General features: G+C 42.1%; 2 protein-coding genes across 3 annotated transcripts in view; both read right to left on the reverse strand.

The window, feature by feature from the left end:
* The window catches only part of LOC306915647 (segment polarity protein dishevelled homolog DVL-1-like), a 53240-nt gene extending 43533 nt beyond the window's left edge, over positions 1-9707 (reverse strand). For both annotated transcript variants that reach the window (XM_079493124.1, XM_079493123.1), the window contains exon 1: positions 9229-9707. In XM_079493124.1, the coding sequence (XP_079349250.1) occupies positions 9229-9398 (170 nt within the window). In that variant the 5' untranslated portion in view covers positions 9399-9707. The remainder of the gene's footprint in view (positions 1-9228) is intronic.
* Positions 9708-13061: 3354 nt separating this feature from the next.
* Positions 13062-26754, reverse strand: LOC306935282 (matrix remodeling-associated protein 8-like). Its single transcript, XM_079518255.1, has 11 exons — positions 26638-26754; positions 21838-21864; positions 21205-21513; positions 20813-20914; positions 20558-20688; positions 20082-20424; positions 15394-15552; positions 14729-14759; positions 14262-14341; positions 14108-14161; positions 13062-13847 (listed from the first exon to the last, which is right to left on the reverse strand). Exons 1-11 carry the CDS (start codon positions 26651-26653, stop codon positions 13822-13824), a joined length of 1278 nt encoding a protein of 425 aa, XP_079374381.1. The 5' UTR covers positions 26654-26754; the 3' UTR covers positions 13062-13821.
* Positions 26755-26859: the final 105 nt, after the last annotated feature.

The following is a 26859-nucleotide window of genomic DNA, read 5'->3' on the forward strand; positions in this document are numbered from 1 at the left end:
TGTGCACTTGGTGTTAAACTCTTGGTGACATGAGAGCCAGGTTGTCATTGTTTACCAGTGATTTATGGCACATGAAGGCTGACCCTTCAGTTACGCAAAGCACCATTACATGATAGCATGTCCCAACGCCACAAGGACAGCTGAGCATAAATAACAAATGAATAGTCTATGTCAGTGGTCCTCAAAGTGGGGTCTGAGGACCACCTGGGGGGGAGGGTCCCCAGCTACATTTGTAAATACAGCATCAGCATCCACTTTATCCATTTTGACCTGCTGTTTGTTTTGTTTTTGTGAATGAATCAGGTAATCCATAATAAAATAAGATAGATGATACATGATACATAAAGGTGGATATAACTTTAGTGCTGCAACTATTTAATTATTTCCTTTCTGTTTATTATAGATTCAATTTCCATTCAATTAGTTTTTCAATTTGTTATATATCAACAACTTGATTAACCACTTAAGTGTTGTTATAACTTATATACTTTGTCGCACAACAATGTCATGTCAAAATAGTGACAATAGCTGATCTACAAGCTCAAGAGTCGTGATGCAATAATAATCTGCAGCTAAATGGCTATGCCTTATTGCACACATTTATATGCCTCATTGCACAAATGTAAACTTGTTTGGCTCTGTGACCTTAATATTATTATGCTGATGTGGATAGTGCTAAAGGCTTCTTATTGAATTACTATTATTATTTAAAACCAAACAGAATTGCATTTGCCTCTTATACCTGTAAGTAGCGACGGACAAATAAAACCTCTCGATACCATACTCGTATCAGATGTAATAATGAAAATATTTAGTCTTGAAATAATTGCTATCATCATTGGATTGGATTGTCTCTGTGTGTGTGTGTGTGTGTGTGTGTGTGTGTGTGTGTGTGTGTGTGTGTGTGTGTGTGTGTGTGTGTGTGTGTGTGTGTGTGTGTGTGTGTGTGTCTCAGCGTACATGGTGGTGACATGAAAAGGTACAGGGGTTGAGAAGATAGGGTTTCGGTGCTCAGAAGTGTGTATTAATAGAGAGATCATGTGTGTGTGTGTGTGTGTGTGTTGGTCTCAGGCTGTAAATTCCCTACAAAAATACCTCCCAGTTAACCTTTGACCTGCTGGGACACAGTTCAGCCAGAACCAGTCCTCTCTACACCTGCTGGGCTCGTGTCATAGGACACACACACACACACACACACACACACACACACACACACACACACACACACACACACACACACACACACACACACACACACACACACACACACACACACACACACACACACACACACACACACACACACACACACACACACACACACACACACACACACACACACACACGTGAGAATAGCAGATCTACAAGCTCACAACACATTGCATCACGTTGTGAGATTGTACATCAGCTATTGTCACTATTGTATGTAGGCCACAGTTGTACAACATGCAGACTAATCTTAGTCAATTATAAAAGAAACAATCTATTACAATGATTTTCTGTTGATTTGTTGCTATGCAAGAAAGGAATTAAAGAAGAAAACCTAGTTTCTCGATTATTTGGTTATAAGTCGGTTATTGGTTCTAAATATTGTTTCGATAGGTCTTTTTGTGTAATTGCCCAGCCCTAACACACACACACACACACACACACACACACACACACACACACACACACACACACACACACACACACACACACACACACACACACACACACACACACACACACACACACACACACACACACACGCATACGCACAGTCTCTCTCTAACGAAAACACCCTTGTTTACTATTACAGCATAACCATCTGTATAGTATTTCTGCATGTTACTACTCTTTGCAAAGAAACTGCCCCCAAACAATCCATTTTATTATTTTTTATTTTATTTTTTATTCTGAGAGATCTTCCATTAGCTAGTTTGTCTTTGAACTCTGAAAATGAAAAAGGAGAGACAGGCAACTTGAGAGGAAAAAGGAAGCTTCAGATCTTCTCGTGCAGGAGTGTCTGTCTCCGTCTGACAGGCGGCGGCAGAGATTTATAGCTTTTTCCTCCTCCCTGTTTGCCAGAACTTCCCAGCTAATACCGAAGCGACTAGCCAAGCTAGCTCGGCGCGTGTGTGCTGCGCACGCGCGCGCTGCGCGCGCGCGCGCATGTGTGTGTGTACTTTTTATATCGCAATACTTGTGAGGACCTTAATGTTCCCAAAAGTATATGGTACAATTTGAGAAATAGCCATTGTGAGGACCATCAAGAGTGTGTGTGTGTGTGTGTGTGTGTGTGTGTGTGTGTGTGTGTGTGTGTGTGTGTGTGTGTGTGTGTGTGTGTGTGTGTGTGTGTGTGTGTCAGTATGAGGGCTGTATTGCTGGGAGTGGTGGACAGAGATAACATAGCCCTCCTCGGTACAAGGCTGGAACTCGACCACAGGGACCAGACGGCTGCGGTCCGTTCCACCTCGGAGAGGAAAAGGGAGCGGTTGAGGAGGGGGGAGTGGGGGAGTAAGCTGTTGATTCTGCCGGCTGCTCGTTAGGTAGGAAGTGTTTGCATCCTCTCTGTCTCTCTCTCTCTGCCGTCATATGACCAGCTGTTAAGGTGACTTGTGAGGATGTGGGTGTTGTCAGTTCATATAAATGTAGGGACGGACCGTTCCTGAGGAAAGTCCTCATTGTTAATCTAACTCCGAGAGTATACAAATGTAACCAAATGGACCTGTATCATTTGTATACTCTCAGAGTTATGTGCAAACGGATAAATGAACACTGAGGAATTTACCGTGTACAGCGCGGCATGCGTGAGCTGCAGTATTGACGTTCGACGGGGCTTGATCAGAATCTTTGCATCTTCAGAAGATATTAGAAGTGACATCGCGCACCCAAAACAAGGGACTTACAGTTAATATGTCTCTCTCTCTGTAGGGTTAAAGAAAAGGGCCCTGAATCAAACAGAAACCACACTGGAATCCAAAGAAAACAGATGACGTCGCTCCGCAGCGCAAACTCTGAAACACGCACAGCCTGCATTCTTTTCAGATTCCATTTGATATCACGAGCAGCATTAGGCCTAGTTCCACCCTGAACTCCTGACGGACATAAGCGTGCGCACACGCACACGCACACACACACACACACACACACACACACACACACACACACACACACACACACACACACACACACACACACACACACACACACAGAGCCTTTACTTAGAGAGGAATATGCACGATCTCAGAACTAAGTGTTGACACAGCTTTCACTTCACTGACAGATTTCAGTGGATGAGTCACTGGTGGTGGATGCCTATGCTTGCGTACGAATGTTACGACGTACATGCATGATGCACGTGTGTGTAGCACAGAGAGATTTGATATTTGTTTATGTCCTCCTGAGTTACAAAGGAGGATTAGCCATTTACAACCATTTACAACCTCCAGACCAGACCCCCCCACGGGACAGGGAGGGTCAGCCAGCACTGACTGTGTCCAGTAGGCCAAGGACTTTGGTGGGCTTTGCCGATGCCACCGTGTCCGGCTGTAACCAGGGAAGCATAATATTTGCAGTGGTGAAAAAAGTACTCAAAGTTTCTACTTAAAGGAGAATTCCATACTATAAGGCTTTCTTACCTTTATTTGTAGTTGTTACGTCCCCACCAAAGAGGTCCAGGTGTTTATGAAGAGAGGATATATACAAAAAAAAATATTTTTTGAGCGATGGAAATAAGCGAATTAGCTATTACCCCATAGCCTCATTCAATTCAATGCAATTCATTGAGGGCTTATGGTAGGGTAAATAGCCAATAATGCGCTTTTGCACAAAATAACACCTGGACCTCTTTGGTGGGGACGTAACAACTACAAATAAGGTAAGAAAGCCTTCTAGTATGGAATTCTCCTTTAAGTGAAAGTATCAATACTGCAACAGATACAACAGATACAGGGTGCGGTGCAGCGTTCAAGATGGCGCGCTCCATTGCTATTGACATCATCACCTAGCAACCCAGTGCTATAATGTAAGTAGTATACGACTCCATCGATCATAAGCGCTATAAAAGACCGTTTGGTGTAGATCTACGCCAGTGGCGGGGGAGAGATATTTGAAATTCCTGTCAGCCTACTTTCATCTATCCCTCTATCAATAAAAAGAAAAAAGGCGTAAGTGTGTAGTGGAGTAGAAGTAAAAGTACTGGAAATACTCAAGTAAAGTACAAATACCTCAAAAGTTGACTTAAGTACAGTACTTGAGTACATGTACTTAGTTACTTTCCACCCCTGAATATTTGTAGTTCAAATGAGATTGTAATTCAGGGGTCGTGGCCTCTGTCCCACTGCTTAAACTGTTACATTCTTAAAGGATTATGGTTTTAGAATTGACATATTCAATGTGGAAATAATTAGCAATTCAGTAAATCTATCAAACCCGATCTCTCTCAGCAGTACTGTAATTGCATATGAACATAGTAGGTCCCTAAACAGCATCTTTTCACTATTTTGTGGACATACATATGGTTCCTCATTGTTTGTGCTGTGGTACACAGGTAGAATAACCTTCCAATGTGTCACAAACATTCATCAAGAACGGTGGTTCGTGGCGACAGTACAGTTTTGTGCAAAGAGCTGCAGATTTGTGTCCCTTTTAACTTTAAGCATCACTTTCTCAGCAGAAGTGAAATCTTCCCCCCTCTTCCAGTCCCCCTGTTTTCTGAGGAACAACAAGACTGTTTCTTTCAGACCAACCTCTTGGCTGCAGCTCCAGTGTGCCTGTGTGACTAGAATTATACTGAGGGCTCTCTCAAACCCCAACGACAAAACACCACATCATCACCTTGAAGTCTCTGTAATGTGCAAGTGTGTGCTGCTTATGAGAAAGACACACCATGTGAATTAGCATCCTGTCTTATGAATATGGATGAATATTATGACAGGCTGGTGAACCCAAAACGCAGCCGTTTAAATGTCGATACACAAACAAACTATAAACCTCGTCATTGAAACGAGGTGCATCGCCTACGTTCATTTTTGTTCATTTTGCTCCGCAGTGTGAATGCAGATGCAACACAACCCGTGCAATTTAGAGGAAAACAATTGCACGACACTGACGACAGTAAAGCATTTATGAGCATTACAGACGAGACGTGATTCCACCAAGACGAAAACAGCACCTTTTACCAAAACAAACAAAATAGTGTGGTCCTAATTGCACGCGCTGACACGGCCATCACACAACCTGGTTCGGCAATCCCGTAAGAAAATGGCTGGTTCCTTCTGCACACAGCAGGGGGGCTCTACTACAGAGGACCGTGCACTGGCTGCTGCTCATTTACATTTCAAACGCCGTCTATAACTGCAAGGGATTTGATGTTTTCCCTCTGTGTTGGGGAGTCTCTTATATTTCTCCCCAGCTAGTTCTCCGGCAGCCATACTGTCTACGCCTATGCAGTATGGGCAGCATGGCTGGCTACCACAAAGCACTGCTATCCTCTGGGTTCGCTTCCATACTGTGCCTGTACGGCACTCCCGAAAACCTAAATACTCTAGCTTTACTGAATATAGGGCTGTCCTCTCATAGTCAAATTAACGATTAATCATTTTGGTCTATTGTAAACTCTACAATAGGCTAAACCTTTAATATTGCCAGTCTATAACTTTCAGTAGCTAGTAGCCATTGTGAAATCAACGTTAGAATGTTCACTTCTCAGCCAACCAAAAAGGGCTGGTCTCAGCATGACTGCATGCAGCAAACACAATTTTACAGATTTGTTGATTCAATCATCTAATTGCCAAATTCCTATGACTATTATTCGCCTGGGACTTTTTTTTTTAGACGAGGACAGCCCTACTAGCTGGACTGAATAACATGGACTCTTACAGAGATGACTCCATGATAGACAGTACAACTGAAACCACAGGTGAAATCATATTGTTTCAGCAGCACTCTTTGTGTCGATCCAAGCTATAGGGTTGGGCATTTGCAATTGACTGAATTTAGGTTAATTGAATAATTGAGAAGCAGGTTTTTATTTAGATTTCCTTTTCTCATATCAATGAAATGAATGAATCGGCCCGATTATAACGATTAGTCTGATTAAACACCTAAGCCGAAATAAACGATCTATAAGCTTGTAACGTGTCATGATGCAAAGCATTGTGAGCTTGTAGATCTGCTATTTTCATTATAATTGTTCATTAATCATCAGAAATTTGAAATAATCCTGAATAAAATGTGAACTGTAGGTACTAGGTAGGTAAGTAGGTAGCATGTCAAACTCCTGTTGCCTACTGTAGTGCGTTCAATGCCACAGCTCCATGTGGACGTCGTCGTAAGAGCAAACATGCTTTGTTTGTCTCCACAATCTGCTTGTCGATCACCTGACGCGCGTGCGGGCGCACGCGGGCGCACGCGGGCACACACACACACACACACACACACACACACACACACACACACACACACACACACACACACACACACACACACACACACACACACACACACACACACACACACACACACACACACACACACACACACACACACACACACACACACACACACACACACACACACACACACACACACACACACACACACACACGGCTGGCTCGCAGCTCGCTGAGGGGCAGGAAGCCGGGCAGTGCGGGGACAAAAGCACAGCAGCACAGCCGAGCCTATAGCCTACTTTACCCACCAGGAAGAACGAGCTTCCCGCACAAGGTCACTGTGCTGCCTGCCAGGGAAATGTATGCGACTATAGTCTAGCGCTGCCGCTACTACTGCCTCCGTCCACACTTCCTCCACTCATGTTGAGAATGATTGTGCTAGATACAGTGTAGATGTGTGTGTGTGTGTGTGTGTGTGTGTGTGTGTGTGTGTGTGTGTGTGTGTGTGTGTGTGTGTGTGTGTGTGTGTGTGTGTGTGTGCGCACGTGTATGAGACATCACATTGGAATGAGAGCAGTCGTTGACACAAACGTCCTCCTCTGCAGTGGCCTTGATACAAGTGAATCTCTGTGACCAAGTGCTGGAGGAAAGAGACGGTTTGTCACAGCTTCTATTAAGCTCCACACAAACCTGTTGGAAGGAACCTCTAAAAGAAAACAAGAATGAAGAGTGGACATTTGTAGCCTAATACATGCCGGGGATGTGGGGCGGCGTCCCTCACAGCAAACGCAACAAATCAAAGACATGATGAGACACAAGTAAAGCGTAGACCGCATATACATCATTTCACGATTAGTAGATTTGTGATGAATACATAGATTTGGATACTGTGCACAAAATGGTTATAGACTAGTACATCTGTCACAAAAAGTAAAAAATGAAAAAAATGCTGCTTGTTCTGATGGAGCTAACAGAAGAGCTACTCAATTCTAACTGCTGTTTGTTCTGACGGAGCTAACAGAAGAGCTACTCAATTCTAACTGCTGTTTGTTCTGACGGAGCTAACAGAAGAGCTACTCAATTCTAACTGCTGCTTGTTCTGACGGAGCTAACAGAAGAGCTACTCAATTCTAACTGCTGCTTGTTCTGACGGACCTAACAGAAGAGCTACTCAATTCTAACTGCTGCTTGTTCTGACGGACCTAACAGAAGAGCTACTAAATTCTAACTGCTGCTTGTTCTGACGGACCTAACAGAAGAGCTACTCAATTCTAACTGCTGCTTGTTCTGACGGAGCTAACAGAAGAGCTACTCTATTCGAGCAAATCCTCCTAACCACTTCAACCCTGCCTATACACTCCTTTGTACGACAAATAATCAGAATAGCTGCTTTTCAAATTTGAAAGCAGTTAAAACAAATAATTTTCTAAAGCATATGACCCTACAAAATGGGCTAAGTATGTTACAATGTATATACGAATGCAAATGGCATGGAACATTCTTATAAAACGTCACTATGCACCACAGTATTACCATTATCAGTGGTTGGACAGTTAGGCCAAAGTGAAATCTCAAGAAAAATGCAATCAGTAACTCTAAAGTTCTAAAGCCATTATTACAGCACAGTAAAAGAGTCAATGCACCGGCCATTCACTGGTGCAACCTAGACAAATAGGATTGACACATCATGGAATGTCAGACTAATTTGTCCTGAGGGAGCTAGATAACACTTTCTCCTTTTCACCTCTCCCTGTGTGTGTGTGTGTGTGTGTGTGTGTGTGTGTGTGTGTGTGTGTGTGTGTGTGTGTGTGTGTGTGTGTGTGTGTGTGTGTGTGTGTGTGTGTGTACTTAAGAGAGATTATAGGGATTTAACTATTACTTTCTTGATCGAGCCCCATATACCTGTCTGTTTATGTTTCAGCGTGTTTGTTTATGCTGCTATAGAACACACACCATGTCAATGAACTTCAGCTGCTTGCATCCCACAGCATGTGGTTGCTGCTTTGTCACAGAAATGTTGTGACATCTAGAAAGCCCAGCCATGGCATTGGGGTCTATAGTGTCGGCAATAAATTAAAGTCCATTTGAGTCATTGAGGCAACTGGACATAACAGTGCGCAGTGTGCAATATGGACAGAATGGAATATACTGTAAATGATATTTTTGACCAATAAATACCGTCCTCAATAATGATATTCTGATGACAATATTGAATTGTGATTATGTCAATTCTTTTTTTTTTCAACAAAAAATAAAGAGAAAAAACAAAGGAAATACAAAGCTACAAGTTCACATTTATTTCCCATATTATTAATATATTCTCGCTCTTTCACGATTTTTGAAAGTATACAATAATTAGAGGCACGGGTCATTAACAGAAGGGAAAGACAACACTTCCCAGACGGTATCATAGGCTTTGATACTTCAAACAATCTTCTGCCTGGTCCAGTGCACACAGGAAGGGCTTGTACAGGTATAATAATAATAATGATGATTGAAGAACTTGTGCATGCATGCATGGCACATGCACGGAGGCATGATGGCAATGTGTGTGTAGTAGCTAGTAGTAGCCTATGCATGCACACATGTTACAATGTTGCAACCATATATCTTTTGATGCTTCTATTTATGGTCTATGCATGCATGCATGCATGCAAGGCTGCTCTTCAGAAGAACCATTGAGCTACGCACAGCAATAAAACACAACATGACCCGCACGAACGCACGCACGCACGCACACGCACGCACACACACGCGCGCGCGCGCAGAGAGAGAGAGAGAAATAGAGAGAGAGAGAGAGAGAGAGAGAGAGAATAATCATTATTCGGCCGATTCATAAATGGGAACTTACCCAAAATCCTGGTCCATCGATTTGAAGAAGAATTTGTAGCTGTTGACCGGACGATTGTTGAGGACATTTTTAAAATCCGCTAGCGTGACTTTCTCGGGAGAAACGGACAATTTGACCAGATACGGAGTCTCCTCCTCGTCAATGTGATATATGATTTTAGTCTCCGCCATGAGAGTATGTGTTATAAGGGCAGGACAATCATTTGACACACAGGAAAGCAATAAAACAGGCCTGACTGACTGACTGACTGCTGTTGGAACAACACTACTACCCACTATCCGTAAACATAGTAGCCTCAACGACGCCGAGCATAAACACAACGCTCCGCCTCGCACCGGGAAATAAATAACCGCGTCTCTGATAAACAAAGCGAAAATCCAGACATAATAATAATGGTGTTATGAGTGTCTGTAGTCCTGCCCCTGCACTGTGTGTGTCGGTAGGTACGGTGGCTCTCTCGGCACTAAAACAGGAAGGGACAGTCCACATCCTTGCGAGATTCACTACTTGGAATATTGCTCCTTTTTCACAGGCTAATTGGTGGTACAGTGCTGCCCTCTAGCGGTAGTCTTGGGCCGTGACAGCCAGTGGTTGTAGGCCTACAATACTGCAGTAGTTCTCCAACGTTTGAGCGGTGCCAAGCGCCCCAACACTGTGACTGACTCTGTGTGTGTGTGTGTGTGTGTGTGTGTGTGTGTGTGTGTGTGTGTGTGTGTGTGTGTGTGTGTGTGTGTGTGTGTGTGTGTGTGTGTGTGTGTGTGTGTGTGTGTGTGTGTGTGTGTCGTATGACCTATTGACCCCTGCCCTGCAGCTGTTTTGAGCAGTCAGCTAATTGGAGTCGCATTGGAGGGTCAATGGGTCACACACACGTGAGAGAATGGAGATTAAAATGAATGGTCAAGCCATATTTAAACAAGATATCACAAGATATCACAAGATATAGGTTACAGACTTCCAGCTCCAATCAACTGTACATCTGTGCAAAGAAATAAAGTAACACAAACAACAATGAGCATTTCGCCATTTCCCAAAAATATGATCAACATAAATTATCGCTCCCAGGCTAGCTCTAGCCTTGATACAAGACAGTCATATGACCGCCGGCGAACACCCACAGAACGCTTCATGGCCCAGAGCTAACTCACAGTGCACTCCCTTCACACCACCCATGTTATTTGTCGGGTAATTTGGACCATTTAGGTCGGGGGCCCCCTATAGCGGGCAAATTACGCCTCTGCAGACCTGTAAGGTTCCATTTGGTTCCTATAACTGTAAATAATTTAGCGGGAGAGTGTTCCTCATTTTGCTTGGGACCCCAATAAAAAGAAGAAAGAAAGCACTAGGCTAGAGCTTTCTTTTTCATCTTTTTTTAAATTGTCTTTAGCAGACCTTGTAAATCTATTGAACTGTACTTTTCTGTGCTTATTTTAGAAACAGTTTTTAATCAATCAAACTTCTCAAGGGCCCCCAGACCCAACTTTGAGAATCACTATACTAAGCACAGGACACAATGGGGTGTAGATGGCCTGGCAGGCTGTGGTAGAAAGTAAAGTAGGCTATATCACTGCCACATAACACTCGTCCTTCAGCATGTTTCAGGTGTAAGTCTACTTAAGTACAATTTTGAGGTACAGTATTTCCATTATTTTATTATTTATACTTCCGATATCCCCCAACATCTCAGAGTCAAATAGCCTACTTGTACTTTTTTACTCCTCTGCATTTTACTGATTTGGTTCCACTTACTTACACATAGTAAACGTACTTGTAGGCATGTAACGATTCACTGAACTCATTATTATTATTTCTCTCACACAAATCCAGTATTTTCCAGGGTAATTTATGTGAGTACTTCTTCCAACACTGTGCGTAGGTGCAGGATATGTGCACTTTGCTTCCCTGTTGAGAAGCAGTATTAAAACTCAACACAGAGTCCAAGCCAAACATTCCTTTTTATGATCACATGAAAACAACATTAGGCCTCTCACTATGTAGTGACACTGTGACAGCCTAAATGATCAAGTGTAGTTAATGGTTATATAATATAATTTACTAATTTGTAGGACAGTAGGGGAGGTCTTGTATTGCATTTGACTCATGTGTTGACTACATGTATCTGACATCAAAAACAGAGTTTTGGTTCCACAGTATGTGGACATGGTGTAACAATTAACCACTTAAACGCTCTAAAACTTAGTTGACCGGGCTGAGTTCTGTACTTGATTTTGATCCACCTTTTCGGTCCAGGTACTAACGTATAATTTGTTTTTCTCTTCAAAATAAAATTGAGAAAACAAGAAAATGTTTTATATTTTATTTTTAAACCTAAAATGAAACAACAGAACACAGGCCTGTTTTTCGTTATTCTGAATGTCTGTAAACATTGGAAATCAGCGCTTGTTTGCGCTGATTTCCAATGTTCAGAATAACCAATGTTCAGAATAACAAAAAACAGGCCTGTGTTCTGTTGTTTCATTTTAGGTTTAAAAATAAAATATAAAACATTTTCTTGTTTTCTCAATTTTATTTTGAAGAGAAAAACAAATTATACGTTAGTACCTGGACCGAAAAGGTGGATCAAAATCAAGTACAGAACTCAGCCCGGTTGTCATTTTAGGTTTAAAAATAAAACATGATGTTTTCTTGTTTTCTCAATTTTATTTTGAAGAGAAAAACAAATTATACATTAGCACCCTGACCCCCCCCCCCCCCCCCCCCCCCAGAATAGGGATGCTAATTAAGATTCAAGTGGTTAAGAGAATAAAGTAATCTGCTGTAAGAAAATATGCATAACATTCATATTTAATAAATGGGTTATCATCTAGTTACAGTAGCCTACTGTGAAGTCTCCTGTCATAATAACATTCATATTTAATAAATGGGTTATCATCTAGTTACAGTAGCCTACTGTGAAGTCTCCTGTCATAATAACAAATACAAATTCATGACTCTTTGACCGCTGTCATCAATCTTTAATGAAGGGAATCTTTTATTAAACTGTATCAACATTCTTGGTGTGAGTGTGAGTGTGTGTGTGTGTGTGTGTGTGTGTGTGTGTGTGTGTGTGTGTGTGTGTGTGTGTGTGTGTGTGTGTGTGTGTGTGTGTGTGTTCGTGCGTGTGTGCGTGCATGGTGCGTTCATGTGTGCGTGTGTGTGTGTGTGGAATACAGCGAATACAGTGACCATTTGTGACTCATTACTGGGAGTTCATACAGAGAAACACCAAATGTATACTTATTGTAGTCATACGACTGTGTCGCTTAAAAATAAAACAGATGTTTTTAGTCATTTTTGTGCAACACAGTTATACTACTATAAGCATACGTTAAGTATTAATGAAGCTAAGGCAAGAGTGCTTAAAACAGTTGTTTAACAACAGCAGGTATATAACCAATCAGTATGGAGATTTATTTTTACAGAGCAGGATACATTAAACATTACTTGATAAAGACCGTCTCTGTCTGATAAACAAAAAAACTGAAGTCATGTCAAGGTTTTATTTCCTGAGTTGTGGTGCATAATGCATATTAATGGATCTACAATGACATCATGATATTCCAAAATATGATATATATTTTTTTTTTGAAAGATGGTGTGCCGTGATTTTTGTACTTTTTCCAATTTTTCATGAGGTGATAGTACTTCATTAGACCCCTTGGTGTGGTTGTTATGTGCAATGATGTCTTCCCTTTGTATTTATGGTTTCTTCCTGGAGGCTGAAACCTTGACAGTCAAATGTGCCAATGAAAAAAACAGTAATATAGTGACATCACACTATCAGCCCCTAACCCTAACCCCTCCCCATTTATCATACAACAACAGCTGTGGGTGTGGCTTCAGTTCAGGTGGATCACCACTCATCACCAGGCAAACCAGGCATACTTAATGAACTGGTGGGCGTGCCCACATAAAAACGACATTTTAACAAATACTGTACACTTTTTTGTACCTCCTAATATAACAATAAGACCTGATGATCATGTTTTAGGGTGGAAAAAAACATGGCACTCCATCCATTTAAACAATTATTTGCTTTCATTATCCAAAATGTATAAATATAATTTATCATTTGTACTAATGTAGAAATATAACAATGATGTCAAATCAGTTTGTAGTAAATACCACATTTCTCAATTGGTTGATACCTCATTGAAACTAAACATCCATAAAAAACTCTGTAAATACAGTAAATTGACCATTTGTATACACGATAAGCATTTAGCATGAATTACAGTACATCCTGCTTGTGCAAATTTATAAAAAAGTAAAAAAGAAAGATCAAAATTCAATAGTCAAAGTTTAAGTCGTACTCTAAAACATGCATTCTGGTTTAAGATTCAGAGAAAACGAAACAATAGTGTTACTTGAAATAGCTAAAAATATGACGAGTACTAATCAAAATGATCTTTAATCATGTTGCAGTATCGTCCAATCACAATATAGTTTATTACAAAATAGGGGTAGAAAAAAGCACTGAATGACAAGCTTAGTGAACCAATTAGAGCAGAGCTTTGTCGCCTGTCTCCCTGCCCTCTTCCTGTCTGTCTGTCTGTCTGCTCTGGACCCGCCAGCAGCATCTTAGCAAGTCAATCTTCACTTCCACAGCTTCCCGTCAAAGTCTGAAGGAGGCCATAGAAGATAGCAGGAAATTAAAATAGATGTTAATGTAATGGCATCTCTATTATTTTAAGTCCACACAATTGTGTTTTGATTGATTTGTAAACAAAGAAAATAAAAAGAAGAAATAAACCATTCATTCATTCATTCTCAATGTCAATAAAGAAAATTTGAAGCAGAACAGATGTTTTTTGGGACATCGTTGAAATTACCTTCCCCCACCAGGAGAGGGAGACAGAAACACAGAAACATTCATTCTTACCTATATTGGAGCCTTTGGACATATCCATCTCCTTCAATAGGTTGTTTTTGTAGTCTATGGAAGGTACAAATCAGCCACATTATATTGTTACCGAGCAGTGGTTAATTAGACTTGAGAGCTAATGCTTTGTCTGTGCAGACAAGGCTTACTGTACCTGAATTCAGCGGTTCCAGGTTGCAGGCCTTCAGCTCTGTACTGTCCAATGGAATGTCATCGCCATTGATCACATGACCCCTGCATAGGAATGAGTGACACGTTGCCATGAGAACGACTCTATTATCCCATTTAGGACAGTTTTCAGAAAATCCTGTTTCTATATCAGTGGTTCTCAAACTATTTCATGTCAAGGACCTCAGAAATTATATGTAATTGGCCACCGAGCCCCATCTGAAATTATGTTGTTCCAGGGATCTCCCCCCACACGACTTTTCAAAAATACCAGATATACAAGCTCATAGCGCGGCACTCGTGTATATCTGCTATTTTTCAATAGCTAAAGTTTAAAATAATGGTTAAAGTGGTTAAACGCTAAGGTGACACAGATGCGTTCCAGTCCTTAATGGGTTAAGTAAGACAAGTAGTGCATCGATGATGCAATGCTTTTCACTTCTTAGTTCTTACCGTTCCGATCTGCGCAGTTCATACTCCAGCCCTGAAAAAATAAGATTTCACTATATCAATTACCAGTACACTACAGCACAACACATTAGAACAGTGTGTTATAAAAGAAGAAGAAGAAGAATGTAGTCAATGTACTGTATATTTGAGGCACATTTTATCTAATTAGCTATTAGTTAATTTTGGGGCATGTATTGACAGGTACAGTAGAGAGAAAGGAAACAGAAAGAAAGTGTGGGAATGGCATGCAGCAAATGGTCTGGCTAGCTGGGAATCAAACCGGAGATTAGCAGGCATTAGAAGAACCCACACATACTGTATGTAACCACTTGGCTATCGGGTCGCCCGAGACGAGACAGGGAATTGTGAGAGAGCTGGAAAGTAATACAACACAAACGGAATCGAACCGGGGACGTTCAATGTACAATCCATTCATCCACCGCCGTGCATCCCTGTTCTGGGTGATAGTATAATAGGCAAACATTTGGCGATAATATGCAAACGCTAGACGAAAATAGTCGATCTACAAGCTCACCTTGTAGATCGGCTATTTTTGTCGAAGAGATTTGTGTAGGAAAAAGAAGGGACCGAAGTCAACGAAGTAAACAGGGTAGGTAAGAGCTGAGGTGAAGAGGAGCACACACACAGAGGACACTCACACACGCTACCTCTCTTCCTGCGTCGGCGCGTCAGCAGAACCACGGTGGCCACGATGAAAGCCAGCAGTAAGAAGGTGGCCAGGACGTATCCCAGCTGCAGCGTGGAGTGACCTCCATGCTCAGGCAGGATGACATTGACCACACGGGGCCTGTCCACCTCATCTGTGCCTGAAGGACAGTGGTGGAAATATTACTCACATTTTTTTTTACTTTACAAGTCTGGAATTCAAAATGTACTTGAGTAAAAGTACAAAAGAAATGTCCACAAGAGAATAATGACTATCGGCCAGTAGCATTAACCTCCAATGTGGTCAAATCCCTGGAGAGAATCCTAACTGAGGAGCTCCGAAAGGAAACAGAGCGATCACTAGATCCACATCAATTTGCATATGCACGGAATCGGGGAACTAGTGATGCGATTTCCACACTAACACCGTGTATTGAAGCACTTAGAGAGAGCAAAAACATATGCAAGACTTCTCTTTGTTGATTTTAGCTCAGCCTTTAATACAATCCATCCAGACATTCTTCTTCGTAAGTTATCTGAGATGAAGGTGAATCCAGTTCTGATTAGATGGTATTTCTCCTAGTATATGTACTATACCCTGAGTATCGGCTAATGCCATCAGGTAGGAGGTACGAGGTCCATGCGTGCAAATATAATAGGTACAAGCATTCCTTTGTCCCTCTGTCAATCACACTCCTTAACAGAGTCCTTGCAGAGGGCAGACAGGGTAGGGGTCGAAGGTTATGAGGTGATGTTCTTCCTCTTTTGCACTAGGTATGTTGGTGTGTGGTTTTTTAATGTTGTACGGGTCACTGTGTGCCTTTGTTGTCTTGTATTGTGTATTGTTTTGTACTGTATTGTACTGTATCTGTATGCTGCAGGGCGGGTCCTTGGGGTACAAAATAAAGAAACCTTGAACCTTGAACCTTGAACATCAAAATGTACTTAAAGTATCAAAAGTAGAAAGTCCCATTTCAAGTTTGTTTCAAATTGCTGAAATGTGGCTGAAGGGGTTAATGTTTTGTAATACTCAAAATCTACAAAGTATCTAGTAACTAAAGTTGTCAAATAATTGTAGTGGAGTAACATACTCCAACATACTATGATGTGACATCATAGTACAAAATTTTCCTCCTTTTTCTAGGATTACTACAGTTAATCTCACACTTAGCCTAAACATATAAGTTATGGTAAATACTACACCAATGCATAGGTCTGTTTCAGCCTTATACAGGCTACGATAAAATAGAATAGAAAAACAAAACAGCTATGGCAGCTGTTACTGCAGGAAATATCAAACTGAATCGCTTTTGGATTGGATTTGTTTTAGTGCATTACTGTGAATGGCAATAAACAAGGACTGAATTGAAAACCGTTTCTATATAACTCAAAATATTATTACCCTGGAGGCTTATTTCATTTACTTTGCAAGAGAGAGAGAGAGAGAGAGAGAGAGAGAGAGAGAGAGAGAGAGAGAGAAAGAGAGAGAAAGAGGAGGGGGGAGAGGGCGCTGGACCGCAAATGTCAAAATGCTTTTCAGCAGTAATGACTACCAGACCTGATGTCATGCAGCTGCTTTTCCTGCACAGAAAAACAGGCTAACCAGAGAAGGGGAGGGAGGAGGCAAGAAGGAGGAATTCAGTTATGTGGTATGTCTGTCTGTCTGAATTACGTTTCCAGTTATTTTGCCCTTCTTATAAACACAGAAGTCTAGTTTCGTGTATGGAAAACAAATCACTGACACCTTCTTTATGAGTAAACGTGACAAACGTGATAAGCATGACAAGTCAGTCTAAATAAACAACTTGCTAACTACTGTATGCACATTATTCTAGAAATGGTACAGTATTTAATTCTGTACCACTCATGTTGAGTATGCCATATTTTTCCCTTTGACTACTGCCTGCCTGTTGCATATAGGCTTACAGTCCAATGAGAAAGAACAGCTGCTGTTGCAGAAGCCTTCAGTCCCTTCTCTACTGTTAACCATGTCAAACCTGGCTATATAATGTATAAATGCAGTAATGCACCATGTATGTGTGTGTGTGTGTGTGTGTGTGTGTGTGTGTGTGTGTGTGTGTGTGTGTGTGTGTGTGTGTGTGTGTGTGTGTGTGTGTGTGTGTGTGTGTGTGTGTGTGTGTTTGTGTGTGTGTTTGTATGTCTGTAATCTACGTAACTCAGAAACTGTTCGCCCCACCGACTTCAAATTCGACGCACGCGTCCAAGACCACCACGGGGAGTGCAGTGCCCGGCCTTGAGTCGGTCGGACCCAGAACCGCCACAAAACGCCTTTGCCAAGGCTCTGAACAGGGCCCAAATGAGCCAATTGATCACGCCTGATCACCCCTAGATCTCCATATACTGTATGGAGCTGGCCTGTTCTGACATCACAATGGTTTTCTGACATCTGCATAGACTCCATATTTGGGCATGCCTGACAAAGAACTCCATATACTGTATGGACATAAAAGGGACACAGACATAACTGGGTGCGGCATGCATTTCCAACTTGCATCGTTCCAAGTAGGCCAGTGTCCAACAGGCACCGCTCTAGTATTGTCAATGGTCCAAAAAATAGCAGATCTACAAGCTTGTAGATTGGCTATTTTCTCTATTTGTCATATGACAAATAGAAAAAAAAAATATATATATATATATAATATGATAAATGTTCTCACACCTGTCAAAGTGAAAATACTGTTATCACTTGAATAAACCAGGTCTCTCTCTCTGCTGGTGAAATGTTATGATGACAGAGAACAGAGAGCGTGCACATTGTCATCATTATTCTTCTTTCTTATCAAGCTGTGCTTCCAGGCTTAAAGAAGCAGTTCACCCAAAATAGAACACAACATGTTTCCTCTCACCGGGAGACTAGCCATCCAGATAGCTTTGGTGTGACTTGACAAGATATGTGGTTTTCTGCCATTATTGATTTCTGTCACCCCGATACAACAGCGCTCAATGACATTTGGTGGGTGGTGGTGCTCAAAATGCAGCACCTCTGTCCAAAAATATTGACCAGGTTTTTCAAGCCTATTTTCTACGTGAGTAAAGCGGTCAACTAATTGGAATTGGATGCTACTGTAGTTTATCAATAAGAGCAGATGTTAATGTTCAATCTCTAATCGGGCTATGCCGGTCTAACTGAGGTAGACTAAGTAATATACTAAGGTTAGTATTTTATCACCTGTCAATGCTTAATTTACACAAAATGCATGAAACCGCTGTGTCACGTGCACACCATCTGTCCCTGGAGAAATATCAGAGTCCCAGTTACATGTCATCTGCTGCCTGACAAATCAGACATAAAGCCACATGTTAATGCCTGTTTGACATATGCTGCACAGAGGTTGCACTTTGTGGAGGCCGTCCCTGTTGTTGGGAAATCATTTGCAAGTCAATGAACTGACAGAAAGCATCTTCATTTTCAGAATCAGACCGAGATTCATGTTCATTTCTCGACAGAAGTCTCACTGCTTCCTCTGATCACAAAGGCATAGCAATAGCATTCTACTCTCTCTTGCCGTAAATGATTACAGCATTAAAGTAAAAGGCTGTAATGACATTTGTAATTGCATTTGATTGCTGGAGACTGCAGGGCCTCTTGGGCATTCATCTAACGAACAAAAGAGCCCCAGTGTGTGCACACGTTCTGCCCGATGCCTCGCTGAGATGACTTCAAAGGGACCAGACGGGGAGGCATCGATCCACGTGTGCATGTCTTGCACAGCATCCCTCAAACAGAACTATTAAAATGGGCCAACGTTGCTTTAAAAGGGGAAGGAGGCTTCATAATCTAACACATAACTTTGCCCCCTCCTCTCGCTCTGCTCTTTCATGTCACAGCTGGTCCAGATGCGGACCAGATGTAGCAGACTTCCTCTGGGTGCTGATAAACAAGCCTGAACCGGGCAGAGGCTGATACACATCGGCTCAGAAACAGACACGGAATGGGGAGAACGGGAGGATAAACAAACATGGCGATACAGAGCCAGTGGTCTACACGTGGTGTGGGGAGTTTGGAAAAATGGGGTCAAACTGAGGAAAAATAACTGGTTGAGCTTACAGCTCCACTCCTTACGGTTCGGGCTGTGATATCTTACTGCTCTCGTCTGCAGAATAGAACTGTCTGCTGCTGTAAACTTAAACCACCGTTTAACTGAGAAAAAATGAGAAATGTCTCCAATGAAAATGGGACCACTTCCGTTTCTAGCCAATTAGTGGTTATTTAGAGAGCTTCTTAGACCAGAGCAAAGCCTGTACAGTCAGTCTGCAAACCCTTGCTCTTCAACTCACAATGCGTCTTTCTCTTTTTCTTTGTTTCTTTCTCTCTTTATTTCTTTCAACTTCTGGTTAGTGCATTCCTGCCATCTCTTCCTCTTCAGTTCAAACACAAAAGCAGGACAGGAATTGGCAAGAGGAGGAACTGACTTTACTGAGCAAATATGCTTATAAATCTAATCCAACCCACATGAAGAGTCCAGGAACAATGTTCTCACTCTGTGCTCACCAGCCCTAAGAGACTCAAAGCCCAGTCACTTTTTGGCTTCGAGATCAGTTCATTATTAGGACTGCAAATGGATTATTTTCATACGGATTTTTCTAGCGATTACTTTTAGCAATTTAGCAATATTTAGATCACGTACCGTATGTTGACATTCTAGGAAGTAATATCTCATATACGCACGTGGTATCGGTGTATCGTTGGGGATAACCAGAGGGGCTTCGGTGAGGTGATCATCATCGTGGGGAGGAAGCGGGGGTCCCACTGTCAGCCTGAAGATGCGTCTCTCGTGCAGACCACAGTAGTGGTGGTGCAGGTGACAGGAGTATAGGCCCTTGTCCACGGGCGCCAGGTCGGCGATGGTCAACGAGAAGTCCCCCAGCGAGAAGGCGTCCTCGTCCACGCTCATCTTGTTCTGCAGGAACAGCGACCCGTACTCCCGGCGCTCTCCGGAGGCGTAGAGGTCGACCAGGCGCTCGGCTTTGTCGGGACGCACGCCGGGGGCCTGGAAGTCCCAGTGGGCCACCTGGAGTGTTGATTTGGACAGCACATTTTGATTTGAGTCTAGTCATAATCATTTGATAAAAGGTATATTTTAGTTTTAGTCACATTTTAGTCATCTGAAATGTTTAGTTTTAGTCGACAAAATCAACACTCACCTGCTGCTGGTCCTCCTGAAGGCCGTCTCTCCACAGGGGGCGGCGGTTGACGCACGGCAACGCCACAGAGCTGCCTAGCAACACCACGAACACCGTCTTCTCGCCGTCCCACAAACGTTTCTCTTTACGCACTGAAAGAACAGATTATATATAGTTTCATATTGTGATTATTTTTTTCATTTGGTTGGGGTTTGCTAGGGAACATTTTAGGCACATTACGGATTTTAGGTTTCAGATTGCTCAGAAGAGCCTCACCTGACTTTGTGACATTGAGCTGGATCTGGATTGACTGGTGAATTTGACAGTAGTGATGGTGCAGATTACAGGTGTAAACGCCGCGGTCAGATGCTACCACATCTGGAAGAAGCAGCATGCATACAATAACAGTATGAGATCCAAATTAAATATTGAACAATATTTCTTATATAATATACGTATCAGTATTATGTACAGTATATATGTTATATATATGCAGTATACAATATATTGTCGTCATCGGACAGAAACCTCTATATATCATCTTTTTGTCTTTTCATGAAATATTATCCTATTAATGTCGTACGACAGTATCGTCACAGTGTCACAGTGCATAAACTAGCCACATGGTTTCAACTAGAACATCAACGTCAACATAGAGGAGGTCTCACTGTTGAAAACGAGGGAAAAGTTGCCATCGATGAAAGCAGAGTTGGGGACGGAGATGCGTCCCTTGTTGAAGCCGTTGTAGACCCTCTGGTTGGCTCCGGGGGACATGTCCAGGATGCGCTCCACAGAGTACTCTGGACTGGTGCGAACCACGTCCCAGTGGACCACCCTCTGTCTGTCCTTCAGACGGTCCTGGGTCCACACCATGCGGGCACTGTGGCAGGGCAGGGCGGCCCTGATGCCCGCCGGCAGGGTGATGTTCTTGGCTTCGATCACCACGCCTAGCCTGCTGCTGCTGCTCTGTGTCCAGGCTGACGTCATCACGACAACACAAATAAATAAACACACTCTAAAGACCACTGGTTCCCAAACACTGGGTCGGGACACATTTGTGGGTCACAGATACATTTTTATGGATATTAATATTTAAGAAGTAGTGAAAATAGTCGATCTACAAGCTCACAACGCGGCACGAAGCAATGCGTTGTGACTCTGAGCTTGTAGATCTGCTATTTTCACTAGTTTGGGTCCCATAGAGACATTTCACATTTCTCTTTTGGGTCACGGACTAAAAAATTAGAGTGTACATAGAAAAGAGAAAGATATAATACGTGAGAGTAGATCTTCTGACTTACCGGCGGGCATGAAGAGGACTGCAAGAACTGAAACAGACAACAACACAAAATTGATGTTTAGAGTCATTCTCTTGAAGGCTTTGGTTAATCACCGGGGCTGCTCTTCTTATACGGTTAGCTAGCACGCTTTCCCAAGACCTCTGTGTTTAATCACTGAATAAGAATCTTGTGTTTATGTTGAATCATCGCTGCAAAAGGACAGAGTCAGCAAATTGGCTCGATCCCGAACTGACCCGCGAGCCAGGTTACTCAGAGCAGATGTGTCACAGAACTTTTCGTGAGAGGACTTCTTAAAGAAACAGAGAAAGGAAATAAAGAAACAGCTGCAGGGGCATGGCTAAAGTGGAAAGACATTTATTGTATCACTTTCAACCTGGCATGCTTATTTTGTCATTTTGTAGAGTTGTGAGCTTGTAGATCAGCTATTTCCATCAAATTCCGTGGCCAATAAAATTGGGCATAAATTGTTAAGCGTCACACACAGGAAAACAAGAGAAGAAGATAAACCTACCTTCAGTGCAAACATTGGGAAATAATAAATATATTTCTGTGGACAATATCTTCCCACTATTGGTATGGGAATTTTCCCTGTACTGCTGCACGTTTTCTATTTCTGGCCTGTGTTATTCTTTTTTTCCCCCAGAGTGCTATTCCATGTGCTGTTTACCTAAGAACCAGTGGAGATGTATGCAGCTAGGCCCAGGGCACATAGAGCTCCATTCAATCGTCATTCCTCGAGTCAAGGCCACATGTGGTCCTCTATACAGCTGAAAACCCACACTGATCACTGTGTTGCACCAGCTGCACCTCTGATATTTCAACTGAAGATGACGTTAATGTTTTATTGATGTCATCAAATACTGTAATGCAAGAAGAGAAGGGTGTGGGGGCACGTTTTCACCCGCTGCGTTCACAAGAGTTCAGGTTATGAGCCACATATCTACAGTGTAATAAAAGAAGAATGTGAAAGATGTTTTTCTATTCTTCACAGGTCATTTTTTTTCTTTTTCTTGTGTCGTGGTGGTGGGGAGGGCTGCACAGCACAATCCAGGTCAAGTCTGGTCTCTAACCCTTTACTTGTACTGTGTTTTTCTTGCATTATAATTGTATTGGACATTGCTATGCTAGCACAGTATGCCACAGCAACATTTCACTTCACATACTGTACATGTATGAGCATGTGATGTGACAACTAACATCTTTGAATCCCGAATGTTTCGCTGTAAATCTTTGGTGGGATCTGAATTGAGGGTTACAGTATATACCCTACAGAGAGAGAACAACGTTTCCTGAACCCTGTCATTTTCTCCATGGCTGCTCCTTTGCAGCCACAGTAGCAGATGACTCAGGAGGCTGATTTAACACTTAAGACTTAACAACCCACCACTCAAACACAAGACGTAATGACAGACATTTTCCAGATGACCTGCCAAATGGCTATTGTTGCTTGTACCCCAAACAGGCTCTTAAAAGAACCCCCAGATTCAAACTTATGGTAGTTAACTGAACAAGTTTGTTTTACTATAACCACTTAAACCAATTATACTTAGTTGAGCAGGGTCGCCCAGGGCCCAGGGATCTATGGGTCCTCTCCATGTTCACTTCTACGGCAAACCTCTTTGCTGAAAATAGCAGATCTACAAGAACACAATGTGTTGCAACCAGTGAGCTTGTAGAAACGATAGGGTTCATATGGGAGTGCATTCTGTTCAAATAAATTCCCATGCTGTGGATGACATAATTGCTACACAGTAGTCGACGAAAACCCTGACCAGTGCATATGCAATTCTACATATCCTTTAATTATTCTGATACAGAGAACACCATAACTACATCAACAGTGATACTATGATTGACAGTTTGGCTCCATGCATTTTAAACCCTGGCTGTGCCAGGGATAAGATAATTATGATAAGATAAAAAAGCAAGGTTTCTGTGATTCTTTATGATCTCAAGTCTGTGAACATTAACCACTTCAGCCGCATTGCGAGCATGTACATGATTTTCAAATTATCTTTTAGACATTTTGAACATTTGAAATGGGCGATTCTGCACAATGGGTACTTTTACTTTTGATAATTTAAGCCTATATAATATATATTGATGCCAATACTTTTGTACGTTTACTCAAGTAGGCTACATTTTCGATACAGGACTTTTAATTGGAACAACTGATGTAAATTGCAGTATCGATACTTTTACTTAAGTAAAACATGTGTACTTCTTCTATCAGTGCCGTCTGGTAATCAGAATATCTCTCTACCTTCGGCTCATCCGTGTTCAAGTATCTCTGGGCAAGACACGTAATCAAATCCATTTTTTGGACATAGATGTAGGCCTACACCTTTTGACAAAACTCAGAGAAGAGGTTCTGTGTCAGGATATCCCTGCATCACACTATCCCTGCAATCTTATGGAAGCAATTTATGCCTGATTTAAGCAGTTGTTTCACCGCTGTCTAAAAATGGTACGTGCCTGTCCTAAGTTTATCATCTGTAGCTAGCCAGAAATATATTTACTTTTTTGGAAACAATACTTCTATCGGTATGCAGGAACAGGGGCGGCAGGTTCCTATAACGGCAGTGGGTGCCCCCCCCCCCGCTTTTCAGTTCACAACAATTAACGAACACATAATTGTTTCAGCATCTTGTTTCAACATTTCAGCATGATCAACAGTAAATAATTAAATTGTTTCAGCCATAAGCGGCGGGTGGATTTTACCTTTAGCTGGTGGGACGACGACGACGCAGATTTATTTATTTATTTCCCCCAGATGGTCTAACAATGTCCAATTTATTACCAATTTCGTACACCATTGCTCACGAAAGCAAGATCCTTGACCCAATTACAGCCACTGCATCTTACCTTTTAATTAAAATAAAAGTAGTCTGAGGAAAAGGAACAGTTCTGTTCCCCGGACATTGTTTTGGGATATTTTGGCTGAGATGGCTCTGTTTGTCAAGTCTCAAGTCATGGCTCTTTACAGACGGGCCGACGGTACACAGACAGCAGCCTCTCCGCTGACTGTGTTAGTGTTGTGTTGCTGCAGGAGACGGAGTGTGAATGAACCGTGCGGTCACTGGAACAAAGCCACCGTATTAGCATTTGAATACCTGTTCTGTGAACACCGTAAAGGTGTGTGCCTACGTGACAAAATGACCAGGGGGAGGGGATCTTCACCCTTAATCTCAGTGGGTGCTATTTGGCTTATTATTTTTTCAGTGGGCGCCCAAGCCCTCAGGCACTCCCAAAGTTGACGCCACTGTGCAGGAATATCCTGATACGGAACCTCTACTCTGAGCTAAAAGTGTAGAGAGGTTCCAAACAGAGCCAACTGTAAATGTGGGTGTATAGAATAGTGAAGTCCTTCTTTGCTGTGCTGCACATTTATACATTCAGAGATGCTCTTTACACAGAGGAACATAATATTGACACTGTGGTGACATCATCACGCACCAACGCAAGTGCCTTCAGGTGACCTTCACTGTGCTGTGATTTACAAAGGTTGCAGGGTTGGGTCAGATTACTATTTTTCGTTTTCTTTTTTTCCCTGCCTATATTGATAGTATACAGTAGCCTATAGAGTCTATAGGCTACAGTATAGACTATAGTATAGACAGACAGGAAATGGGAAGTGGCACGCAGCAAAGGTAGATCGTCTCGAACGCGCAACACGCTGTGGGGCTGCATTGGAGCCTATAGGTTCCCGAACCGCTAGCCTCGGAAACCCAGACGTTTTTATTTCCAGGGGGAGAAAAAACGCTAGGTATTGATACTTTTCCTTAAGTAAAAAAATGTAGTACTTTTACCACCATTGGAAATAGGGAGGCCAGAGTTAAGTCAATGCATCCCGAACTTGAACTTGACCCTGAACTTGAGGTTGACCAGACACTGATAGGACGTGCTGTAGGCCTAGATGGATGCACCCATCTGTCCAATATCTCTGGTATAATCTTTAATAATTAATATCTTGTGCATTCCAAGGGTTATTTTCAACATAATTATATCAAGGCGACTGGGTGATTGTAAAGCCTAATCATCATGGCTTAAGGGTAAAGCCCCCTCCTCCCTCTACAGCCCACTCATGTTGAAACAGTCATTACTGACACATATAATGACTAGTGGTAGGATTGTGCTGACTCCCCTACTCTGACCACAGTTAACTAGAAACACATTTGCCCCGGGGAAACAAAAGCCTGCACAAACATACCAGCAGGCTAAACGTCTCTTAATATCCAGAAAGTTATAGTATTGTTCAGTTCCCATGATGATGCTCGGGATCAAAAAGCAGAACAAACTTCAATGTATTAATAATAACAACAACAACAAAACTCTCAAAGTGCTACATCATGGGCATGGCAAGGAAAAAAACCTAAAAACTATTAAATTAATACAATTCAGATCAATGGTAAGAGACCCCCTCCAACTATACACTGTACTGTACAAGAAAAACTCAATAAGTCCATCTAGGAAAACGGTTTAACTCACCTTTTTAAAAGTATCCTTGATTGCCCAATCCATTTTTAATACAAATAAAAAACGCACATTTTCTCTCATATGCCTATAGCCTTGCATACGTCAGAAATCGTGCAAAATGTAGGCTATAAAATTATTCCGAAGATTATTCTGAATCAGAAGAAATTCAAGAATGGACATTGAACACAATTATAGCCTATTATAAAATACGACACTAAGGAAAAAAACATTTAGACCCCCAGCAGGTCTGAGGAAAAAAAACAAATTTAAGGTAATCTGCAGTAGGGCAAAAAATACGTTTTGGAATCAACAAATAAAACTTACTGTGATATAAAGTCATGATGTTGTGCGTCGTCCTCCTGTGCGTAAAACGCCTGTTGGATGTGCGTACTGTTCAGTGGGTCACAAAACAATGCTCCCTGAGGGAAACTGATCCAGCAAACAATACTTTTGTAGTGCACTCCACCACGGCGCAGACGCTCCGCCTCACTGCCTTCAGCTCAGCCTCTCCAAAATAAGACGACGATGTCGCTTGAGCACAACAAA

The sequence above is a fragment of the Electrona antarctica genome, assembly GCF_951216825.1.
Source record: "Electrona antarctica genome assembly, chromosome: 2".
Lineage (NCBI taxonomy): Eukaryota > Metazoa > Chordata > Actinopteri > Myctophiformes > Myctophidae > Electrona > Electrona antarctica.

Excerpts from the sequence above, each read along its gene's own strand:
- LOC306935282 (XM_079518255.1), bottom strand. Across the intron at positions 21,514-21,837 it reads AGTCCTCTTCATGCCCGCCG|CCTGGACACAGAGCAGCAGC; the intron begins GTAAGTCAGAAG and ends TGATGACGTCAG. Across the intron at positions 20,915-21,204 it reads CTTTTCCCTCGTTTTCAACA|ATGTGGTAGCATCTGACCGC; the intron begins GTGAGACCTCCT and ends TGCTTCTTCCAG.